Source organism: Mesocricetus auratus, unplaced genomic scaffold, assembly GCF_017639785.1.
Source record: "Mesocricetus auratus isolate SY011 unplaced genomic scaffold, BCM_Maur_2.0 Super-Scaffold_4256, whole genome shotgun sequence".
In the NCBI taxonomy this organism is placed as follows: domain Eukaryota; kingdom Metazoa; phylum Chordata; class Mammalia; order Rodentia; family Cricetidae; genus Mesocricetus; species Mesocricetus auratus.
Genome location: NW_024429182.1, coordinates 98,326,532 through 98,349,920, shown reverse-complemented (window position 1 = coordinate 98,349,920; position 23,389 = coordinate 98,326,532). Strand labels below are relative to the sequence as shown.

The 23,389-nt window shown below is 42.5% G+C and overlaps 1 protein-coding gene across 1 annotated transcript in view; it reads right to left on the bottom strand.

The window, feature by feature from the left end:
- Nucleotides 1-2,149: 2,149 nt before the first annotated feature.
- Nucleotides 2,150-23,389, bottom strand: part of Pold3 (DNA polymerase delta 3, accessory subunit) — a 39,727-nt gene continuing 18,487 nt past the window's right edge. Inside the window, exons 6-12 of the mRNA XM_005073994.4 lie at nt 21,439-21,700; nt 19,466-19,538; nt 16,217-16,382; nt 13,354-13,460; nt 8,090-8,196; nt 6,969-7,047; nt 2,150-4,070 (exon numbers count right to left, since the gene is read on the bottom strand). Coding sequence (XP_005074051.1) covers nt 3,868-4,070; nt 6,969-7,047; nt 8,090-8,196; nt 13,354-13,460; nt 16,217-16,382; nt 19,466-19,538; nt 21,439-21,700 — 997 coding nt within the window. The 3' untranslated portion in view covers nt 2,150-3,867. The remainder of the gene's footprint in view (nt 4,071-6,968; nt 7,048-8,089; nt 8,197-13,353; nt 13,461-16,216; nt 16,383-19,465; nt 19,539-21,438; nt 21,701-23,389) is intronic.

Below are 23,389 nucleotides of genomic sequence, written 5' to 3'. Positions count from 1 at the left end.
CAGAGAACTCGGAGCCTTAAAAAAGAAGGTGGCAAGAGCCAAGGAACGAGGAGCCTGGCAAGATTGAGAGAAAAATAGAGGAGGAGGGGGAGTGTGGCACCTTAGGCTTGAAATGGAAGGGCAATTCTGGAGTTACGGTGGGTTCTGATCCAATGGAAAATGAGACCAGAAGCCTTACCAAGCTTCTTGCTAAGGAGCCTGGGTGGTCATCTGTGGGTGGCCCACACTAAAGGACACACACAAAAACTGGACAGGGACACAAGAGGGGAGAAGTGTCATGTAGTAGGGAGTGGCGGGAGTCGATCCTAAACACGGTTATTTGGGTACAATGTGCCCTTCAGAGAGGGCATGGTGACAGCATGGGCTAATTTACAGAGCCGCCAGGGTAATAACTCAGAGAGCAGCGTTGCCTTCTCACAACAAAACGAGGCAGTCCCTGAAGGTTTCATGGTGGTAAAAGCTGCATTAACCAGCATACTGAGATCCCGGAACCAATGAAAGGAGAGACAAGTTTACCAAAACGAGCCTGACACTGAGTACATTTCTGGCAGATCCGTTATTAGGTGCTCGCTCTACCCTGTCCTCAAGAAACCATTTGTTTCCTTATAAGGCTCCTCTCCAGCTCCCTGTATACCAAGCACTGTCTTCTTAAAGGAACAAAGCGAGCACAGAGAACGTGTCCCGCCCCAGCCCACTCCCTGTGTTTTGAGTAGTTGAGGCCCCTATCATTGAAGGTGTCCAGGAACTACCAGTTTTTAAACCACTTTTTATAGATATTCAAGTTGAAGAGGAAAGTCTGCAGAACAATGCAACTGTCTATGCCAGCTGCCAGAATGAGGCAGTCTGGCTGATGACAGTTTCTTAAATCCCATTAGCACTTTCCCCCTACTTACTAGACCTCAGATACAATGTACACTTACAGCTAGATGTGGTACACAGGAGCACAGGCATGCAAACTGTGACTCCTCAGAGAACTGGCTTCTAACGGAATTATAAAAATTCTCTCAACGTTTTTCAGTTGATCTCCATTGTCTATGAGGTTAATCCAAACTACTTAGCAGTACCCCAACTTCACATCTCAATGTCTTTCCCCATTTAAAAAGTTTACAATCCGGGGCTGGAGACATGGCTCAGAGTTAAATCACTTGGTGCTCTTGCAGAGGACTCCAGGTTCCATTTCTAGCACCCACATGACAGTTCAGGGGTGCCTTCTTCTGGCTTCCAGGGGCACCAGGAACATATATGATGATACACATACATACACGTGGGCAAAACACTAATACACATAAGAAAAAAATATAATTGTACAATTTACCCCTTCACCCCCAAAGCCATGCTCTTCTGCTTGGGAGATCCTACCCATTCTCCTTGGTAAGCTCACGTGTGTCCTTCAAAGAACTATGTGGTTCACTTCTTCCTAGACTCTAACTTTGAGACCCAGCTTCTTGAGAACACTGGCCCTGCAATTCCATTATTGTCTCATCTCCAATGGATCCTGAATACAAGAAACCCATTCTGCAGTTCCTATTGTATCCTCTTGTCCTCTGTCATGTGTTACACAATACACGTTTTAATGAATAGTAAATACTGCCATCTATAAATCTTTCCTTCAATTAAAAATGAACATTCTACTCTTTAAAACTTGCCGTAAAACAGGACAACCATCTTCCCCTTTGATCAAGTGTACTGCCGGGAGGCCTCTGGGAGAACGCCATTTGGGTCGTGTGCTGGGTGACAGTTCAAGAAGCTGGTAGCTGCCTGCATCCGCCATGGGTAGAAAAGCAGCACCCAGTACCTGCTGCTGTGGACCACAGTCAGGCTATAGCTACCAGTTCAGCTCAGCACACACAGTGGCTCAATTTAGTTCAACTTTGTTAAGGGAACCAAGGCTCAGAAATTTGGTCACCCAGCCAGCAAGGGATGAAGCCAAACCAATACAAAATGCAAGATCAGGACTAGGTTTTCTTCTATAACTAAGATTTCCCAGAGGACTGAAAAGATGATGAAGACAGCAAATAACTTGTACATTTCAGACCATGGCTATGCACTTTTAGCAACATGAACTGAAAACCAGCCTGCTCCCAGTCAGCATTTAGATAACTACACACCCTGCCACCAGTGTCAAGTAACAGACTTGTCAGACATTCAGTTTAAAGTACTGTTTCAAAACAGCTTCTCGAATTTATTGAACTCGTGGTTGAATACTATATAAAACGGACAGACAACACCACCACTCAATGCTTGCTTAGCTTTGCAGGCAGCTCGAAACCCAGGTGGCGTGTTGGGTACAGGGATCAGAGACTTGCAGTCTCCTTGAGAGGCGCAACCCCAACTTCCACCAGAGCTCCGATTCAAATTCAGTTTTATTAGAAATCCCACCATAATCAGATTTCTTTAAAGACTGAATTGTTGCCTTGTACTTTTCCATTCCCATTTAGAAAAATGACTAGAGGCAATGACAAAAATAACCACTTAAAATAAGGGATTCTTCTCCAGAAGTTTTTTTGTCAAGTTTAAGTCCAGGCATTCCACTCTTTTCCACTTTCAAAAAAAGCCTTTACTCAGTTTGGTGTGTGAAGCCTCTGCCCTGCAGCCTTCGACGTAAGGCCAGGACTCATCTCCCAAGCTGCTGGTCTTAATCAAGCCCATTCTTGGTTGCTAAAGCAGCTATGTTAATGCCAAGGTCAATCCCAACCCTAACCTCCAATGGTGGGCAGCTGCTTACATCTCTTACGACACAAGCCAGGCCTTGGTGGAAGGGTCGGGTCAGACACCCCTCATCAGCTGAGAATGAATCACACGGACAGTCACAGCTCTGCTCCCTTCCCAACAGCTCACTGCCATTGCCACACAATCTTAAGTGGCTCTCACCTCCTGCCCAGCCATGATGGAAGGTGCTTTGAAGTTACTGTCAGAACAAACAAATGTACAAAAGCAAATGTTTTAATTACTGTCTAGGTTAATAACAGTCAGCGTCCCATCTCCTCCTGGGGAGCCTGTACTGCTGAGCAAATGGAGAACCTGAAAATACAGAGGAGCAGCATCCGTGTAGAAACATGTGCCTGACGTTCTTCACTCCTTCCCGGAATGGGCAACCGCCATTCCTCCTTACTCGTCACCTCACCTTATTGGTTCACTCTCTAGGTATTAAGAATGGGAAATATGGGAGAAAGAAACCAGAAACCTAAGAGTATACAGAATGTCCTGGCTGGCAACATGGCGGTTCTGCCAGTGCCCGTTTTGCTGACTCGTGGCCGTTTGGTGAGGTTGGGTACATCAGGAAATTTCTATTTGTGCTCTGTCCCGCCACTTAGTGTGAGGAAAGTTCCGGAGAGCTTCTGTGGAAGGAACAGACACTTCACACTGGCCTGCCTGGAGCTGAATGTCACTATTTCAGTTTTAGCTTTTCATCTGACCAAGATTTAAAACATTTGCAGAAAATAGATTTGTGGGGTCAGAAGTGTAGCGGCACAGAGGAAAGTGAGAAGTGGTGAACACATCCAGTAGAATTCATAAAATAAAAACACTGTCATCACACAAGTTCACAGAATACAGAGGACCAGAGCAGGAACATGGCATAGGGTGAGTGGGGCCCAGCAGGTAATTCTCGAATGAATTCTCCTAGGCAGGTCAAAGATTGTGCTTTATAAACTCAATATAATGTAACAGCTTTTAAAATATCTTCTGCCTCCTGCTTCTAGGTGACTCCCTTTTGGTTGAAAAAACCCAGAATAGTACAAGTGTCACATGATGGCAGAGCAGCCTTTTGATACAGGTGAGGCAGGACTAGGCGAACTTACACAGTAAGTGAGTCTATGCTTGTTGGTCTTCTCCCGTGACCACCCCAAGTCCTGCTAGGGACAGCATTTACTTCTTCTGGAAGAAGCCAGTAATGGACACTTGTCTGTTGGCTTTGCCCAGAGCAGTAGTCCCTTTCTTGGGACCCTTTCGTTCTTCCTTGGGCTCCTTTCTCACAGCAGCAGCAGGGGGTCTGTGTACCGCCGTCACCTTCATCTTACTCTCCTCTTCACTGTCTGTGCACGATTCACTCTCATAGACTTTTTCAGTCACTGGAATAAGGAAAAGACAGAGACATGGTGGCCTGAGTCATTCACCAAGGGAAAGTTGTTCTGTGCATCAGGTCCTGCGTTTTCTCTTACTGGGAGAACACATCTAGCTTCAGCTAGAAGATACCCAGTGGTCACATGGCATCTAAGTGGGGCTGAGAACCGCTCCCCCCCCCCCACTCCTACACAGCTAAGCCCCAGGTCATCTGATGGGCCTTTGTCATCTAGTTGCCCAAGCCCATTACTTGGGTCCATGTCTACACTGGCTAACTTCCTAAGCTCTACACAAGGACTGTCTGTATCTCAAACAGCTATTCCTAACTCTATGCTCTGACTGGCTTCCTGAGTCCTATTCCCATGGCCCCCACACTTGCCCATTTCCAATGTTCACTTTCCTAGTTCTTCATTTAGCCCATCAGAGCCCTCACTCTCCTAGCCATCTCTCTCCATGGACTCTACTAGCTTGCTCCATCCTAATGTCAACCACTGCCCCCATCTGAAGCCACACCACAGTTTGTTACTCAATTGTTCCGTTCTTGAGACTAAATAACTACTAATGAACCCAAAATTTACTTCAGCTTATATCATGAAAAAAACTTCCCCAAACAAACCATTCTAGATTATATATTTGAAAGTCTTAAAACAATGATAAAATAAGCAAAGTTACCAATTTTCTTACTTCCTAGCAGCCAAAGGCATATTTAGCCTTCTCCTCTGCCATTAAAATGGGCCGGAGTGTATAAAATAAAATGACACAATATGCTTTTATTGGTTTTTGAAATCAAAAAAAAAAAAATGGGCCGGAGTGACAGCTCTATGGCTAGAAGCACTTGCTGCTATTGTAGGGAATTTAAATTCAGTACCCAGAATCCACATGGCAGGTCACAACTGTCCATAATGCCAACTCCAGGGTTCAACTGCCTTCATCTGATCTCCTCAGGCACCAGGCACACATGTGATGCACACACAAGCATACAGTATACATATAAAAAAACTAAAACTAAAACTCCCAAAGGAAACCTGGGAAAGAACTATGTCGATGAGTAGTCACAAAGAGACCCAGTGTGCACAGGCAGAAGCAGTGGCTTCCAATCATGCTTCCACAGAGCAGATGGAGAGGCTTTCCGATGCCACTGTAACATATGCACCAATCATAGGTCACATATAGTGACCTCCCTGTGATAAGGACTAAAGCAGAAGTACCTAAATTCTTCTTCAGCCTTTCTGGATGCAGCAAATGATAGATACAGAAACAGTGAAGGGAAACATCTCCTCACTGAAAAAGTAACCTCATATGCACAAAAGTGCTTGAAGCACCAGGCAGTGGTAATCCCAGAGCTCCAGAGGCAGAGGCAGGTGGATCTCTGTGAGTTCAAGGCCAGTCTGACCTGCAGAGTAGCTACACAGAGAAACCCGGTCTCAAAAAACAAAAGAAAAACAAATAAAGATATAACTCATAGAGGACTCTTTCTGGTAATCTAACTAGAAATGCAGCATCTCAGTCAGGTGTGGTGGCAAAGACCTGAAATCTATGTCCTTGGAGACTGGTGAGAGAGCCCTGATGAGACCAGTCTAAGTTATATGGTAAGACCATGTCTACAAAGGGAGGAGGAAAAGAGATAAACAAGAAAAATGAAGAAATTCCAATTTTAGCAAGACTTTCAGGTATTTCACATGGCTAACAATATTAGAGCAACGTGCCAATCGTTTGAGAATACACTTGAAACATTCCCATGAAATACCTATAGCCCAGCAAGCACAATCCCAGAACATCCTCCAGCCCCAACACACACTATGTTACATGCATCCTACAACTCAATTCAATTTCTGTTAGGAAGATCTGAAGAGCCATTATAGAAAAGAAATTTGACTTCATAGTTGGTAGTAAGCGCATTACGTCATGAGCTGTATTCTCCACTCAATGGCAGCATGGTTATGGCATCATATCTTGCTATTTCCTTACTGACTGAAACCACTGGCTGTCTTGTGGCTGATGTCATGTGTACATTGCTTGCAAAGTTAAAAGCCAGCCAGGCCATATCAACCCAATGTCTTGAGCATCACACTTGGTATATCAAAATTTAAAAGAGCGTTTCTATAGTCAAAGCTGTTGCTACTTCAAATTATAGGACAAATGAGATTTGAACTTCAAATCACAGCACCTTGGCTGCCATTCCAAGAAGCCTGCTTTGTGTGGACAGCATTCCATTCAGCTTCTCTGATCTTAGAAATCTATTCCTTGATCAGAAATTCATCCCAACCTAACTCAGGACCCAACTCCATAGTTCCTGCTACAAACCCACAGGAAAAAAATATAATCTAGCAAGGGCGGGGCTAGTCCCTGTGCTAGTCAACTGGCACAGTCAAAGCAGAGTGAAGAAAGCACTACCTTGGCTGCTCACCAGAGCCAAGATCCAGCAGGCTGCACTTGGACTGAAAACCTTGCAAAAAAGGTGCTATGTGAGCATTCTCATTACTGCCTCCAAGCCTGTTAACAGTCCATGTGGAGAAAGTTGCGAAAACAAGCCCAAGTCCCACACCTTGTCAAAACCTTAGGGCTTGGTTTTGAACATCAGCCACAGAGTCCTAATGAACTCTCACTGCAGTCTTCTGTGCACTCTGCTCCTCTGAGCGTAGGCCTCAGACAGGAGCAGCAGCCCTGCATGGCCTAAGCTCATGTGCGCTCACACCCGAGACAGCCTGCTCTGCAGGGATTACAGCAGCCCTGCATGGCCTAAACTCATGTGCGCTCACACCCGAGACAGCCTGCTCTGCAGGGATTACAGCAGCCCTGCATGGCCTAAACTCATGTGCGCTCACACCCGAGACAGCCTGCTCTGCAGGGATTACAGTGCCTCACTAAGGTACGAACTCAAGCCCGGCACCAAACAGTTGCCTTACCTATGCAGCCTTCTTCATCCACAAAGGTTTTAGATTTCAGTACACGCTTTCGTTTTCTTTTGTTTTCTCCACTTGAACTCTGAAAGATCAGAGAGTAACAATACTAAGCTGACCAGTGAAACTAAAGAGAAAAATGACAGAAGATTTAAAATCTACAACATGCCATTATGATAAAAGGTAGCACGAGGAACTCTCTACTGCACAGGCACGGAATGCTTGCTGTATACACAGGCCTGGCGTCTTCCTGTTTACACAAAGAGGAGCAGTATGCTTAGGAATGATCTGTGTTCCTCCTGAGAAAGACATACAGATTAAGGACCTTAGTGGAAAGGAGACAAGGAAAGCATACCACTGCAATATGCTGTGTAAAGGCTTTCTAGGACACTGGGCAGAGATGCCCCTAGACCAGACCAGGGGCTCTCATGACTGCAGAAGATACTTACATGTTCAGCCTTGGCATTTGAACATTACACCCAACTAGTTTAGCCAGAAGCACCTATTACTACCGTCAGCTCCCTTTATCTCCACTGTCTTCCATCCCGTTTCTTTGGCTATGATACAATAGTACGAGACTTACATTAAGTCTTACCAGAATGAATTAAAGAAAACTACTGGTTACAAAGCAAAGGAGGCGTCTCGGCACTCATCTTTTCAACACTTCTCCACCCACTACTGTCTACTAACTGACAAGTCACAGCTAAAGAGTGTTCAAAACTGCATGCTGCTGTTTGTTGTGGCTTTTCTCACTAGTCCTTTCCCTAAGAACAAATTTAAGTTTTGTTTCCTTTTATCTCTCACAATTTGCCCTGATAGAGGCAGAGCCTCTTTTTGGATTCCAACTGCAGCTGGGTAGTACAGCAGCCCTGATGGTGATGATCACAAAAAAACCAAACAGTTGCCCAGAGCTAGCCCTGTAGCCTTCCTAAGGCTATGCTCCACAGCAGGGTACCCCTCAGTAAGAGGAGAATCGTGTCCATGTGGCCAACCTGAAGGGAATCATGATGAGACCAGAGCCAGCTATAGGCACTGGAGAAGCACAGAGAAAGGCACACATGACAACACAATGACCGTAGGGTCCCGAGAGAGAAGACACACAGGATGGAACACTGTGGTGGGTTTACCTTGACAGGAGGGGGCTCGGTTTTAGGCACAGAATCAGGAGGTGGAGATGCAGGAGGAGGTGGGGGTGGTGACTCTGCTTCATACATCTCAGGAGAGTCTTGGAAGACTGGGGAAATAGAACAAGCTTAATGAAGACAACTACAAGCTCTAACTGGCACAATACCTCCTCCACTGCATCTGCCTTCTGCAAACAATAATTCATGACAAACAAGGACTGCAGTCAGAGACTTAAAATATATATTAATACAATTGGAGAGTCAAAAACTTCTAAAGTTGGTTGACATATACTGACCACTTACCACATGTCGGGAGTTTCACTTTTTTCTCACCACAACCCAAGAGACAGATCTTACTCCATCATACAGTTGAGTAAACAGAGGTTCCAAGAGGCTCTTCACTTGACAGAGGCTTACAACTCATAACAACAGGGTTTAAACCCAAGTGTGATTCCACAGCCTTTGTGACCCACCCATCCATGTCCTCCTCTCACTCAGTAGAGACAGCCTGTTATACTCAACGCTCCACAGCAGCATCTTTGCCACGATCGTCTGAGGATGAGTTGCAAATGCCTGACATGACTGTTAGACCCAGGCTGTCTAGCTGACATTAAGCACAAGACTGTGAGAAGAATCACCTTTGAAAGCTGATCTCCATGAAAGTTCTAAAACCTGCTGTGTGAGACTATTTCTAGTGACTTCCCTACAGATGAGCCTTATAAGCTTTGCTTTGCCACACAGAGAACGGGCAAGAAAAAGTTAGGAGAGAAACAATGTTGTGGAAATAGTACCCGACAGTGGAGCACCATGGGAGGGATCCCGGTTTCTCAGTAAGAAACAGGTCTGAGAGAAGGCCACCAGGGAGGAAGAGAGAAGCCTCAGCAGACCTACTGCTTTTTGCTTCTTGTTGTTAATGTTGTCATCATCATCTTCCTCGTAATTTTATCTTCCCCCAACCCTGGAAGCTGAACTGAGGTCTGAACCCAGAGCCCTGTACTTACTAGGTGAGCAAAGAGCTAATCTCCCTAACCCCCAACCTACTGCTTAATCACCACAAAGAAACTGCTGGCCATGGGCCTGGGTAGCTGCTTAGCCTCACCTGCTCCCTGAATCTCCTGGCTACATTAATTCTTTGCACAAATCTTGGATCTGAATTTCTCCCAACTGATTAGGTCAGTGTTAAAAATTATGACAGTGGAGGGTTCATGAGCAAATGACCTAAAGAGGTGAAGCAGAGTAAGAGCCAGAATAAAGCAATAAATTAGATACTTCAAGTATGAAATGGGCCCTAACTTTATAAGCTCGGTGAAACAAGAGACAGAAACAGAAGGGAAACAGAGCAGCTTCAGTCCAGCTATTAACCCAGCTCCGTGAAGTCAGTTCATGATGGGAGTCTAAGCAAGAGCAGTGACACCATAGAACCAGGAACTCAATGTTCTGAAGTAACGGCTCATTACAAAGCTGGGCCATAGTTGTCTGAGAAAGTCTAGGCAGCAAGGAAGCCAAAGAAAAGGACTTTTGAACACTCGGTGATAAAGCAAGGTATTCCGTTCCTCAAAAACATGACTTACCCAAGGGGACACCTTCAATGGTACCACCTCAGACCCCTCCCAGCACTGCATACGGCTGTTCACCTAAGCCCCCCTCACTTATAGTCCAAAGAGGCAGGGATGTCACCGTTGTTCTGGCACTGCACACAGAGCAACAGTACCTCTGATGTTTTAAATCAAGGAGAATAAGTACTTCCTCAATAAAATTCGGGGTGAGGAATATCCAGGTCAAAGGAAGACCCCAGACAGTTCCCACTTCCCACTTTCCAGCTGCCCACCTCCCAAAGAATCAGACAGTAATAAAATGTCATAATCCCCCTGGAAGAGAAGAGAATGAAAAAGAGATTTCAACACATCTGCGAGATGGAAGACAGCTGGGGAACACCGACAACAAAAGTCAGCTCCGTGATTCAGACGGTAGGGATTATCATCATAAACTTTGTTTTATCTGACTTTAAAAACTCTGTATATGTAATACTGTGTTTAAACCTAAATATTTTAAGGATAAGCAACCAACATTTTCTACTTTATAAACATCAATCATTCATTTTATAATAACTCCACAAATCATTTGTTTCGTATAGCTGAGGTTCAAAGAAATTTTTTTAAAAACTTGTCCATACTCAGTCTTTACCATTAAGTCAAGCATTCTGACTCAACACGCTCCTACTGACGTAAACATAATGATGCTTTGTGCATTAGTGTACTCAATGACAAGAAACATTCCGGTGGCGAAGCTTCACCTCAAGGAAGCAGCTTTTACTGGGGCAGAGTAAGAACTGTGGGAAAATTCACTACAGTGAACCAGCAATGTAACCACTTGTTTGTCAAGAGTCCTCTGGCAGAGACTAGTAATTCCAATTCCTGGAAAGCAGGCACTGCTTCCTAGGACTCAATATATATTCCTGTAATACCTATCCTTACTTAAAAAAAAAGTGTGTGTGTGTGATGTATTTAATATTCTCCACAAACAACCTATAAGGACTGAAAATGTTAGCAAATACTTAACACAGCCATAAAAACTGTTTCTTCCTAGCAACACACTGTTTTGTTTTGTTTTTTAATTACGCAGAACTACTAAGGGTGCTTATGACACTTCCAGGGTGAAGGAGAGCCTTTCCAATAAGAAGGTGAAAGGAATTGCCAAAGCTCATATATAAGGATCTCTGAACATTCAATGGAGGGTGGGGGGGAGAGCGCCATGAGAAAAGCTACTGTGTGTCAAGTGCTGTCATGGCATTTCTGATGTGTTGTTTAATGTCCAAACAGCTAGTATGTAGTAACACTGCAGTTCTGGGAGAGTAAACAAGGACTGGAGGTTAAGGCACCTGCCTAACATCAGCTAGTAAACGGTGCAGGAAGATTTAACCCCAGTCTGTCTACCTCTAGAGCCCCTGCCGTCTCCTGCACGCCTGCGGCACATCTGCTAATGACTAGCCTGAGACAGCACATCAAGCCATTATAATCAGTGGAACACAAGTAAAGAGACCGTGTAAACATTCAAAATAAAATCCTGCTGGCCTTCAGACACAGAAACTATAGAATAAAATGGTAGACTTTTATAAGTTCACTAGGATGCCAAAAACTATCTCTGCCAGAGAAAAGAACCTGAGGGCTTCTGCTCTCTGTCATCTTGTCACGTGCTGCTCACCTCCACATTTCTTCACAGTTCTTTCCCAACTAAGCAGCCGCAGTCACGTTTCTTACAGCCCTTGGTTATTAGAAATGTGGGCCACAGAACAACAGAGCATTTCAGAAGGATGCAATAGTGCTCATTCAACCCAGGAACTCAATTCAGAGGGGGCGCTTTCAATAGCACTAGACTCTTCAGTCTTAGCTTTGTGAGTAGAAGGAGTTGTGTGCATGTTCATGTGTGTGCAGGTATACATGTTTGTACATGTGTGTGGAGGCCAAAGCTCAACCACGGATGCTGTTCCCCGGGAGCTGTCTGTGTGCTCTGAGTTGAGCTCTGCCGCTGAATCATTAGACTAGGTTAACTGCCTAGCCAGCTCTGGGGATCAGCCTGGCTCCATCTCCCCAGTGCTGGGATGACAAGTGCATATCTCTTACATGGGTGACAGGAGAGACCTTTGTGCTTGTGAAGCAAACACTTATTGGTGAAACCATTTCCCTAGCCCCTATCTATCTTCTCAATGTACATTGAGCTTTTGGCTTAAAGTCTTTCCAGAACCCTCTCCCCAGCTTGCTTTCCTGGTTGGTAACTGGGAAGGCTGCTCCAGCTATCACATTTTCTTGAGCTTACTTCCTACTTATTTTCCCACATGCCCACAGAGTTTCACATGTTTTAATTCTTAACTGGCCAGGTGTCTCCCTCGTGAACTTCATTTATATGCTCTAGAATACTCTTTTAAGTAATCTCACTCATTTATTTTCATAAATGGTATGAAATGAAAACACATTAACTACCCCTCTGGGGAAGCCCTGCCCCTGCTTGTTTCAAAAAGCCATTAAGACCCATGCTTCTGAAAGGTCCTGTTTCCCTCCCAGGACATCAGAGGCTGTAATCCTTAGCCTCCACTCATGACTAGGATTCTCTCAACCCAGAAAACATGCATCTAGCATAGACAGGTCCAAGCTCCCGGTACTAGTTCCCAAGTCTGCTCATACTTCTGCGTTTCTGGTGTTCTTTCCGTTCACTTATATAGTTAGTGCCCTTTGGGGCAGAGGCTCTATTACCTTTTTCAGTTACTCCAGCAACTGTTTTCAGCAATTATTTCATCTTTAGTTTTGTCCTTTGACAGTCAGACTCCTTTTTGCATTATCATTCTTCTCTCTTTAATTAGTTTATTTACATTGTTCATGTTTGTTTCTATAATGCTGGATCTCTTCCAGTTACATAAAATGACCAGATACATTATACCTTAATTCTTGGAAAACTGCCTATGACAGCTCCAGGTTTAGCCCAGCTCTCTCTGCTCAGATTCCTGGATAGCACAATGTAACTCAAGAACCTTTCTCTTTAGTTTTTTCTGTATACTTTACATGGTTTGGGGTAAGGTCTTAAGAATACGTGATATTGGGGTTGGAGAGGTGGTGCAGCGGTTTAAGAGCACTGGCTGCCCTTCCAGATGATTTGGGTTCAATTCCCAGCACCCAGATGTCAGGCAGGTCACCACTTTCTGTAACTCCAGTCCAGGGAATCTAATGCCCTCTTCTGAGCACTATGTGTATATGATGTACATATAAACATATAAACAAAACACCTATACATACTTTTGAAATTGAAAGTACTCGATATTTGTTTTAAAAGCATATTAATTTCCCTGTAGAGTCTCCTGTGTTTATTCTGCTTGCTTATCTTACAACACTGCCTACATCCTGACCCCGGGAGGTTCACAGTGCCACTCCCTTTCAACAGTGACACTATATATATGACCTTCCAGTTTTACTGCAGTTTTATTTTTTAGTGTGTCTAAAATATGTATACAAAGGTAGCCAAAGGAACACTAGCCTTAAAGAGAAAAGAAAGGGCTTAGATAATGTGTAAAAGTAGTCACACTTTCTGTTTTCTGCATTTTCACAAGTTACCAAATGATCACTATTCAGATCAAAGGACTACAGCAGATTTCAAAGAGAGCTATTCTAATTGCTAGGATTACTGCTCCCATTGTAGTTCATAGTAAGAGAAAATTTTAGATCCTTGAGTATGAACCAAGAAATGATCCCTTAACAAAAATTATTAATACCAATATCTACCTTCATCTTCACTGCTATCGGACTGAGGAAGCTTGATTCTTCTCCTCTTTTTCTTCAGGTTTTCCGTTTCCTTTGCTTCATCATCAGACAAGTCTACTCGTTTCCCCCTGTTGCCATCAGGGAATAAATGAAGCACATTACAAAACAAAAAGTATGCATATGTCTAAGTGTGCATTTGTTCCTACGAAACTTCTTTCAAACTCACAGTCATAACTCCAGAAGGTAGAAAACAACAAAGTAGATGAGGAAAAACTGATCTGTTTTTAATTGTTTGTTTGAGTCAGGGTTTCTATGCAGCCCTGGCTGTCCTGGAACTCACTATGAAGACCAAGCTGGCCTCCAACTCAGAGATCTTCCTGCCTCTGCCTCCTGAGAGGTGAACCACCATGCCCAGCAGGAAGATTGACTATTTGAAGATATATACACTATATAAAAGGTTTCATCAGTTCTCTCTCTATAGGTCAGATTAGAGTCCTGTCAATGCCTTTCCCCCTCCTGGCCTTTCAGTCATTTAACATGCATTAAATAAGCAGCTAAACAACAGTACTGCAAAGACCAGAAAAGAAATACTGTTCTCAAAAAGCCCCGGGAGGTCAGATGTGGCACACATCTATAATTTCTGCAGAGGGGGGAGGATTCTAAAACTGAAGCCAGCCTGAGACACACAGTTAAAACCTTGCCTCAAAAGACGAACGTACTTTGGCCAACTGCACTAGCCATTATACAACATGATAAAATTTAATGGACAAATAACATTGAGGGACACAACTGTTAAAAGTTAAGTAGATATTCAACAGGTAGGAAGGGAAGATAATATTCTAAAGTTTAAAGAACACGGGCAAAGGCATAGACAAGACCATAAAGCCATTCTAATGATGTCATAAAAACCTAGACTCTCTCTCGACATTATTTAGCTTCTCTGTCTGCTTTCTCCATTACAGCACTCATCAATAAATAATTTAAGGGCCTGCTGTGTGTTAGAGACAAATACGTGCAAACCATAGTCTTTCTGTCACTGAGTACCTATCTTATTTGATTTTGAATGTCAACTTTTTTTCCTACTTTAGCTAGGAAAAGAATAAAATAAACCCAAAGTAAGCCTAAGGGAATAAACATTAGAGCAAAAAGCAAAGCAATAGAAAGGAAAGAAAACTCACGAAGCCTAAAGTTGATAGGTTAAGAAGAAAAGATTAATAAGCCTTTTACAATAGAGGGAAAACATGTATTTCCAAGTGGTAATTAAAGAATAAAAGAATCTGTAGTCAAAACTATAGTCTGCAAATACTCCAAGAACAAGGCTAGATTATGAACAACTTTAACAAGCTCAAGCACTTAGAGAAAATAAATTCCTTTAAAAGCACAACTTACTCAAAACTGATCCAAAAAGAAGTAGAAAATTTGAGTAACACTATATAAGGAAGCTCTCTCATACACATACACACACACACACAAACACACACACACACCCTTCCTATAAAGAAAATCCAGGTCCAGATTCACTGATAGATTTTATTATACATTTAAATGTATCAGAAATATATCTACATAGGGCTAGAGATAGCTCAACAGATGAAGGTGCTTGCTGCCAAGCCTAATGAACCAAGTTCTCTTCTAGGACCCCACACTGTAGAAGCAGAAAACTGACTCCCACAAGTTATGTCCTTTGTGCCATGGTATGTACATACACACGTACCACACATACACTAAATAAATGTAAAAGGGGAAAAAAAAGATTCACAAACTCCTTTGGAAAACTGAAACTCCTTTTAGGAAATTAACACACATTTGATACTAAAACTAGTCAATTACCAAGAAAGAAAATAGCTGAACTGTGGCCCTCAAAAATATAGAAACAACCCCACCCCAGGGGCAATGTTAACTAATCTAGCAGTGTGTAACGACAATAAATACAACCAGAGAGCCAATCCTAAGAATTCAAGGCTGGCTTAACATTTTCATGTCAATCAGAATAACCCAGCATAATTAGCAGAAAAACTGTATCAGCCAGAAAAAGCATGTTAAATTTTAAAACCAATGAGTAAAAGTCTCTCAGAAAACTTGGAGTAGAAAAAAAATTCAGAAAAAAAATCTTAACCTGGTACAGGACACCCACTAAAAATCTATACTTAACTTGCTATTTAGAGGAGAGATGCTCAGTACATGCCTGGTGACAGTCTCCAGCAGTGAGTGTTGTGATCATGGTTAGGGACATTTTAATCCATGTATATCATGTGTTCCTGGGAGGTAGGCCCACTGGACAGAGCCTTAACACTCTGAAATGTCACCATTTTGTTGCTCCAACTTTACCACAAAAGTTGGTTCTTTGTGGGCCTATCAGTGCTGACAGTGTCCTTTAAAATTTCTTTCAACAGACTAATTCCTACCAGCTATGAGGTAGTGTCTCAAACTCCTGGATCCATTTTTAACAGCTTGTGTGCTTTTTATTTTCTTTTCTAATTACATTTTACCACTTGAAAAATAAACTCATTGATATAAAAAGAAAACAAAGAACTTCTTCTCTTAAACTGGACTGGAAACAGTAACTTCTAGCTGGGTAATTTGATGTGAAACACACACATACAGGCACATTTTCACGGTGTCTATACACTTAAACTGAAGTCTCGGGGCAGAGAAGATCAATTTGCATTAGTGGGGACAAAATGTGGTCCTGGTTCCTAAACTACCCGTACAGGCTGCCCTGTGGTCCTGCTTCACTAGATGAGCTGTGGGGCTTCTCTCTTCGTACTAGCAGTATTAACAGGATTTAGTACCAAGCTGAAAACTGCCTGCTGTACAAAGTCCAAACAGACCTTCTCACCTTCCCAGGACACTCTCCCTCCCCCAAGTGACAAAATTTTCCTACCATTTTTTTTCCTTCAGCTGCATCTTCACGGACTCTGCCTTCCTGCTGGATTTCTTCAGAGCTGTGGGAGCTGCCAGCTTTGGTTCAGTGACAGATACTGGGGGCTGCTCCACTGTTTTGTCTTCTTTCACTCCTTGCTCTGAATCCAAATTGACTTTAAGTTTATCTACAAATAAAGCATAGCAGACGATATATCGCCCATCATGCAATATTAATCCATCATTCTTGTACAGTCCACTACGGGCCAGGTAACATGTTAGGAGCAAGGGATAAGAAACAGTGCCTGTCCTAAAAAAGAGCATAGTTGATTGAAAAACATCTATGATCTTCACTTCCGATTCCCACAAATCTCTCATTACACCATAGCCATAATAAGCAAACACAAGGCTTAAAAGTACCAAATTCAGCTTTGGGATTTAAAAATTTTTTAATTACATCTATGTAATTATTTTGTATATGCTGGGTGTGTATATGCCATGGTACAAGTGTAAAGGTTAAAGGAGTATGTTCTCTCAGCCGGGCGTTGGTGGCGCACGCCTTTAATCCCAGCACTCAGGAGGCAGAGGCCGGCGGATCTCTGTGAGTTTGAGACCTGCCTGGACTACCGAGTTCCAGGACAGCCTCCAAAGCCACAGAGAAACCCTGTCTCGAAAAACCAAAAAAAAAAAAAAAAAAAAAAAAAGGAGTATGTTCTCTCCTTCTACCATGCAGATCCCAGGAATCAAACTCAGGTCCTCAGGCTTCACAGCCCCTAAATTCAACTCTGTGAATTATCACCTTACTTTCAAATGAGGACAACGGAGCTGCAGGTAGTCATGATGTTCAAGAGTACAGCTTAAAAAATGGGCTAACAGCTAAGTTTGTAGCAACATCTTTTCTATTCTACCTTTTTAAAAAATCATTTTTTTGCTTGTATGGGTATTTTGTCTGCACGTATATCTATGTACCACATGCAAGTCTGGTGCCTGTAGAGGCCAGAAGAGGCACTGGATCCCCTGTGACTGCAGTTACAGATGTTGTGAGTCACCACTTGAGTGCTGGAAATTGAAACTGGGTCTTTAGAAAAGCAGCCAGTGCTTTCAACCATTGAGCCATCTCTCTAAGCCCTGTATCCTACCTTTTAATGCCTGGATAGTCCTATCTCACTACTACTTCCAATGAGAAAACGAAATTAATTCAAGTCCTGCTTTCCTTAGACAAGTCTAAAAGTCACTTTTCTTTGTGAGAACTGGGATAATATTTATAAGACTACTATTATGTGTAAACATTAAGGGCATTACCCAAGGTATCACTGGGAAGAAAAGTAAGCGCTGGACATGGGCCTTAGTTAGCTCAACTCCTGACCTGGGTCCCTATATTAAGCTGAGACACCACATGTAAGTGACCATGCAGGACAGGAATGGCCCAGCCATCTGAGAAATACAGAAATGCATAGCCTAGCCTTGTGTGTACCCAATGATAGCTTTTTATAGGCAAAGTCACAATATATGGTTAGAGAACTAACACAGTGAGAGGTTCTTCAAAAAGCCATTTGGCATTACCTGTTCTTTAATAGCTTAATCATCTACCACATGGAAAATCACCTATCTTAGTCTTGACTGATATGCCCAGGTTAGTACAATAGTTTTTAAAAGCATGTATGTTCTTTGATAGTATAGATGAATTGGAATATAAAATAAACTCTACTCATATTTCTGAGAGTTTATGTGGAAAACCTAAATGGCGGACTTTTACTAGCCCAATGGTGGTACTGTTGCTTCAATTTTGGATTCTGTTGTTCTTACCTGTGCTTTTCAAACTTTCCCACTAAAATATCCCAAATTGACTAAGGGAAGTGAACATTTTGCAAGTAACAGAATTTCATTCTTTTTAAGGCTAAGTACCCTTTCATTGCTTGCATCTATCTACAGGCAAAGGTTTATTTGTCTTATTTTCCATTCCATCACTAGTGTGCAACAGAGTCAAGCACATAGTAGGTATACAACCAACATTTGCATAATTTGGTATTTTTTACTATTAACAAATATTAACATATTTAATGTATTTTTTTAGATGATAAACAAAAGATTCTTCACTGGGGACTGGGGTGGCTCAGTGGTTCAGACCATGTTCTACCTACTCTTCCCAGCACCCACATCAGGAAGCTCACAAGGGTCTGCAACTCTAATTCCAGCAGATGCCACACCTTCTAGTGGCTTCCATGGGAAACTGCACTCATGTAACTTATTCCCACAGATACACGCAATAATCAAAAGAAGTTGTAAAAGGTTACACACACACAAAAACAATAACAAAAACATCAATTGTCAAGAAACAATATCAAACAGTACAGTGAACCAGTACCAGCCATGCAGGCTAATGACATGACATTACGATGTGTGTTCACAAAATAGGAACCTCCTGTGCACTGTTCTGGCACCATCACCAAAGCATGTTTCTGGATAACTTACAAGTGCCACATTTTTCATACTTTTACAACACAAACACATTCTTTTCTGAGAGTCTCCACAGCAAATAAAACTCCCCATGGAGTACCAATCTGAGCACCGTGGAAAAGCAGAATTCAGACTCATTTTGCATGGAAAGGCATGCAACAAAAGGTAAAACTGATGCTCCAAGAAAGTGTGTGGTAAGTACCCTGTGGTTCCTACATTCTCCATGGCATTACACCACACACCCCAGGGGATGTGGACTTGATATGAGAAGTATAAGAGTATGTAACTATTGGCTCTTTCCATTAAGAAAGAATTCTTATTTATATAAAAGAGGTCTTTCCTTCCTCAAAAAAAAAAATGCATTTAAATGGCCTGGCTATTATGGCCTATATTAACATTCACATTTAATTCAGTGCTGTGAGTAATCTTAAAAAATAACTTAAGAAAGGCAAAATATTTGTTTTTGTGGTCCCTGGAGAGACATTAGTAGTTAGGGTCACACCAAACAAACTGATGCCAGCATCCACGATACTAAGTGCAACTCTATATAAGCAGCCATTCTCCCACTTTAATTACTTACTTTCAAAAACTTCATGAAGCACTTTATTTTCTTCCTAAGACAAGAAGTAAAGGCAGAAATACCCTCCAGGAGCTCTCAAGTATACCCAGAAAGTTCTCTGAGTGGTTGGTTACTTTCATCAACACTGGTCAGTACACTGCGAGTATGTTAGGAAATGGGAATGCCTAGATGGTCTCCACCTCAAGCATATGTTACTCCAGTAACATTCATCAAAGAAATTAAGAGCATGCTTACTCATAGCAGCTTTTCCAAAAAAGTTGCTCATCACATTCCCTTTTCCTGGTGCTTTGCCCCCAGCTGAAGATGCCTAAAAGCATAAAAAAGAAAACATATCATTTCTAATTTTGTCTAATATATAGGCTGTTCTTAAAGTACCATGGCCTCAATCATCTCGAGCAATACAGCACACTAAAAGTCAGAGTAATTCCAGAATAAGGGAGGTGGAATTTGGAAGATCAGGAGTTCAAAATCACTATCAGCTATATAGCAAGATCAAAGCTAGAAGGGGCCAGGTAAGGAACTGTCAGGAAAACAAAGCACCACCTCGATAGTGTCAACTCTATATTAACAGCACAGACTGTATGTCATGGCATAATGTGCAGATGTTAGCTATAAGAACCTAGAACAGGCCAGGCGTTGGTGGCGCACGCCTTTAATCCCAGCACTTGGGAGGCAGAGGCAGGCGGATCTCTGTGAGTTCGAAGCCAGCCTGGTCTACAAGAGCTAGTTCCAGGACAGCCTCCAAAGCCACAGAGAAACCCTGTCTCAAAAAACCAAAAGAACTTAGAACAGGAATCCAGAACACCAGACAGCACTTGATGTTAACTCCCAAAGCTTGCTTTCTGTCTTTACAAATTATTTATGAATACACCTGAGCTTTTCTTGAGCACAGTTTAAAACTATTTGTCTTAAAAGAATTAAATCAGAAGTGGTATGTATAGTAAACAATGGGGAAGAACGAAAAGTATCTTTAATTATTAGAGGTGGGTCTGAATCCTGGGCCTACCACTTAATAGCCGTATGACCTGCAGGCAAATTATTTTACAAGGCTGGGCTCTAGTTTTACACATATAAAATAAAAACAAAACAGTAAGATTCCCACAGAACTGATGAGAGCTTGACACAAAGGTTGGACTGTTGGTGCACAGGGTTCCATGCTTGCTTGTTTCCTGCCTTCCCTCTTCTTTCTCAAAGCAGAGACTTGGAAATGACAATGGGAGGAAGGGTTAGTAGTAACAGCAATAACTGTGCTTTTCTGGATTTTTAAAATACTATCTTTATATTTCTCTTTCATTTTCTTTTTGAGATACTCTCATTCAGGCCTCAACCTCCTGAATGCTGGGATTACAGTCATGTACCACCAAACCAAGATATAGTTACTTTTCTTAATGCCCTTAAGTTAGTTCAGAGTACTGAACAAGAAAAAACAAGAGAAATAAATGAAGGATGAGGACAAGAAGGGGGAAAAAAGCCGGGCGTTGGTGGCGCAAGCTTTTAATCCCAGCACTTGGGAGGCAGAGGCAGGCGGATCTCTGTGAGTTCAAGGCCAGCCTGGTCTACAAGAGCTAGTTCCAGGACAGCCTCCAAAGCCACAGAGAAACCCTGTCTCAAAAAACCAAAAAAAAGAAGGAGGAGGAAAAAAGCATAAAACAGAGCATGAATGTTAAATGTGCCAGAAAGGAAAACACATATAGCAAAACCCCAACTAGATGCTTTCAAATGTCACACTACTACAATTCCTCAACTTGCAGTTTTTCAGAACCATATTTTCACGAACTTTATTTCAATGGCTGTCACAACAATTTTATTTAGTGTACAAACTGCGTAGCATCATTTTATAGAAAGAGAATCCAATCTTGGAGAGAAGTATTATGGGGGGGAGGGAGAATGGACTACCAGAGGAGAACATTGAACATTAACTAAAATATGGATCACACTAGGCCAGGCATGGCAGCTCATGCCTCTTCCCAGGCTGGAGAGGCAGAGGGAAGAGAACCTTAGCTTGAGGCCAGTCTGGCCCTGAGAGCAAGACCTCAAACAAATCATCATAAATGCTCAACTAAAGTAAAAAACTCAGCAATGATTGTGAGCCCTTCTGTAAATAAACTAGCATAACTTGTTTATATGTATTTATTTATTTACATAGCTCTGAAGGTTTTCCTGGATCCTATGCTTTTATAAAAAGGACTCACGTCAAGAAGACTTACATTTGTTACTTCTTTAGCCTCTGCTTTGGTTTCCTTGTTGGTGTCTTGAGTTTTAGTAGCAGCTTTGGAGAGCAACATTCCCATAATTCCTTTGGGCTGCTGGGAAGCCTGTTTGGAGGCAGGTGGGCCATGGCCATTGGTGGTCAGTTCATTGGCTTGTGCCTCACTTGCTGCCTGAAGATTTGATTGCTCAAATTTTCTAGAAGATGAGGATTCTGTAGGAGCTCTGGGGACCGCAGCGGCACACTGTATGGCACTAAACCTAAGTACAGAAGATAAGATTAATGCCACTATGAAACCTCATTTTCAAAATCTGTACTTTCTATATATATCTTTTCACATTAATATTAAAAACTAAGAAATTTAAAACTAGACTATCATAGAAAAAACTCATATAAACTCCCATTTAGGGAAAGAAATAGGCAGTGGGGAGAAGTAACTCTGCCTAAAATGTGCACTTACCTAGTTATGAAGCTAGGACTGAATCAACTGCTTTCTACCACATCATAGTGAATACACTTGCTTTTTTGTTTGGGTTTTCATCTTTTTTTTGGGGGGGGTGTCTTGTTTTTAGACAGGATCTCTCTACATAGTTCTGGCTGTCCTAGAACTCACTATGTAGACCAGGCTAGCACTGAACTCACAGAGACCTGCCAGCCTTTGTTTCTGGAGTGCTGAGATTAAATGAGTGCATACCACATCCAACTTCTACACTTGTTTTTATTCACCTCCTACTCTCCACTAAACAGTAATAACAAGTAAAACAAGATGGTCCTTTGACCAGGTTCAAAGACCACTATCAACCAAGAGAACTATCAACCAAATCAGAACTAAAAGTTATACAATATTAACTCATTTCTTGGCAACTCTCCTAGCCAGAGTGTGCCATGCTTTAAAACATGAAATAGGGACAGAGCCCCTGATTCCCATGACTCATTCTCCTTTGCATCCACATGTTCCTCAGGTCTAAAAATACCAGCTTACACCAGGAAGCTACATGCTGAAGGCTCAGTGACAACATTTGGTTCACAGTCTACACAGCACATCACTGGAAATATTCACCTCTTACTCTCCATCACGGCTAATGTGCCTGTGATGATTGTAACTTGATAGTCCACAACGTGAATGAGAACCTATTCACTCTTCCCAGAGGTCAGACATAAAGCAGAGTTCCCCCAGCTTTTCCTAATAAAGAAAGTATTTTACTTCCCAGTGCTTTGCTTATTGTGGGTAGGTGAAAGTTCCCCAGAGGCCGTCTTCATTCCTTGTATTATAGGCACTCAGCATATGACCTGGTACCCAGCAAGGACTGAGAATGACTGGCTGAAGAAAAGGCTTCTGGCTCTCCTTTCTTCAGTGGATCACCTCAACTTGGAATGGGAGATAGAGAAGACAGAAACTGTGGAGACAGAAGTTATTCAAAACTAACTACACTAACTGCCCACACAATGGTCCCTGAGAGTACTTCATTTCAGAGATAACTTTAGACTGAGTGGATCCAGAGCAACACACGGCTTCCACTGAGTCATACAGTCCACTCAGAACACCGTCAGTTGCTGAGAGCTGAGAACAGACGGAAAGCATTTGCTTTTACCCACTGGTCTTCCTCTCTGGCCTTGCAGTGCTTCCAGGTACAATGGAAAAGGCATGTTTTATTTCATTGTCAGCACCTAAAGCTGGCCCTAAGACAACTCTTTATTTGGACTGCATTCCACACCTTAGGATCAGGACCAGCAACTGGCAACCAAGAAGAGACCAAGTTAGGTGGCTGCTCAACCCTGAAATCTCACCTTCCCTGCTTTCGTACCATTTCCTAAAACACAGTATCAGATTTCAGGAGGCTCACAGTTCTTAGGAACAAGCACAGACTTCTTTGCTGGAGATAAACTCTCCTCTCTTTTCCTCTCCTCCTACTTCATCTCCCACCCCTACTCCAGGTAAGATGAGATGG